The sequence below is a fragment of the Mesitornis unicolor genome, unplaced genomic scaffold, assembly GCF_000695765.1.
Source record: "Mesitornis unicolor isolate BGI_N332 unplaced genomic scaffold, ASM69576v1 scaffold3966, whole genome shotgun sequence".
In the NCBI taxonomy this organism is placed as follows: domain Eukaryota; kingdom Metazoa; phylum Chordata; class Aves; order Mesitornithiformes; family Mesitornithidae; genus Mesitornis; species Mesitornis unicolor.
This window is the reverse complement of record NW_010188727.1, coordinates 1-1459: the sequence shown is the minus strand read 5'-3', so window position 1 is coordinate 1459 and position 1459 is coordinate 1. Positions and strand designations below refer to the sequence as shown.

The following is a 1459-nucleotide window of genomic DNA, read 5'->3' as shown; positions in this document are numbered from 1 at the left end:
TAAATTTAGTCATTTTAGTCCAAGTCTTGATCTTGCAACGCGACATTTCTATAACAGACCCAACCATAAAGACAGCTGTGTGAATTTTATGACAGCCACAATTCCTTACAAGCTTTATAATGGCACTGTATGTGATAATCCAGGGTAGAACTTGAATGCTGTGGTCCAAGTAACTGAGAAAAAGTAACATCATTGCTGTTTTTCCAAGATTTTTTCACACCTCTGGCTTGAAAAAGAAGGAAAAAAGCCTATGATCATGGTTGCATCCAGCAATGGCTCCAGCAGCACCAACGAGATAACTAAAACATTATTTTAATTATTTTTTATATAATTACATTATCAAACACGAAATACCTATATAGTCAAAAGTCTGTCACAGTGTATTAACAAGGGTTCTATTCCGCAGCTGCTGCACGTATTCTTTTGCTTGGTCAAAACCAGTCCTTGGTGGCTCTGGAGGAGGAGGAGGACCTTCCACCAACTTTACAAAGTAATGGCACCTGGAGATTTTCATGATGCCAAACATGCCTTTGCCATGGTAACGAATCCGCTTCACGTAGTGGCCTCTACCAGTCGCTGACACAGCTGAAGAAAAAAGGCAGGGAGGGTAGAGAAGACTGTTCAGTCAAGAATAAACTATTACACATCTGCAACTGAAACACTGCCTTGCTAGTCTGCTTCTCAGGACTGCATATGAAAAGTTAATTCTACCCGGAATTCTCTCTTCCATCTTCCTTCTATTACATTTAGTAACATCTATTACTGCTATAGTGGAACCCACGAGTTGAATTAATGCTCTTCAGGAGCACCAAAAAGGTGAATTTAGAAAGCATGCATGCAAAGATAAATATGTAGTCAAGGACAAATCCAAAGGAAGCGACACAGAGCACTTACTAGACTATATAGCTCTTCTGAAAGCAGTATTAATTCCACTGCTTTTCAGTAGTTTGTCTCATGAATTCCTGTAGAAGTCTCACAGACTTCATTTTCCCTCCTTTCTCTCTTTATTGCATTCATCACGGGTATTTTCATTATCTACACATCTAGTCCTGCCCTAGCACATAAACCTTCTTATGGCAGAGGCCTGGAAGGCTCTAAAGAATTCTAATCACATCTGCTCTACAATCCAGGTTAATTTAAGTTTATGAGGTCAGCCGAATAACATTTATACCATATGTGGCAAAATGGGATTTTTTTTTCTTCGGGTCTAAAAGGCATTTACAGGTAAACATTTCTCTAACATTCTTCTATGCAGAAAGTGCTGTAGTTATTACAAGGTCATCCTGTAATCATCTATAACAAAGCCTTTTTATTAAGAAGTCTACTGTCAATAATCATTTAATTTTATACTCTAACAGAAGTTTAGATTCCAATCTTGCAGATCTAGCAACTCTAACAGAAGTTTAGATTCCAATCTTGCAAATCTAGCAGCACTTGGGAAACAACAACCCAGTGCAGC

General features: G+C 38.4%; 1 protein-coding gene across 1 annotated transcript; it reads right to left on the bottom strand.

Moving 5' to 3' along the window:
* Positions 1–373: 373 nt before the first annotated feature.
* On the bottom strand, positions 374–585 carry LOC104541691 (39S ribosomal protein L22, mitochondrial-like; the record flags this gene model as incomplete). The annotated part of the gene is made up of 1 exon (XM_010185810.1): positions 374–585. A coding segment is annotated over one exon (212 nt), but the record flags the coding sequence as incomplete, so codon positions are not given.
* Between the last annotated feature and the right edge of the window lie 874 nt (positions 586–1459).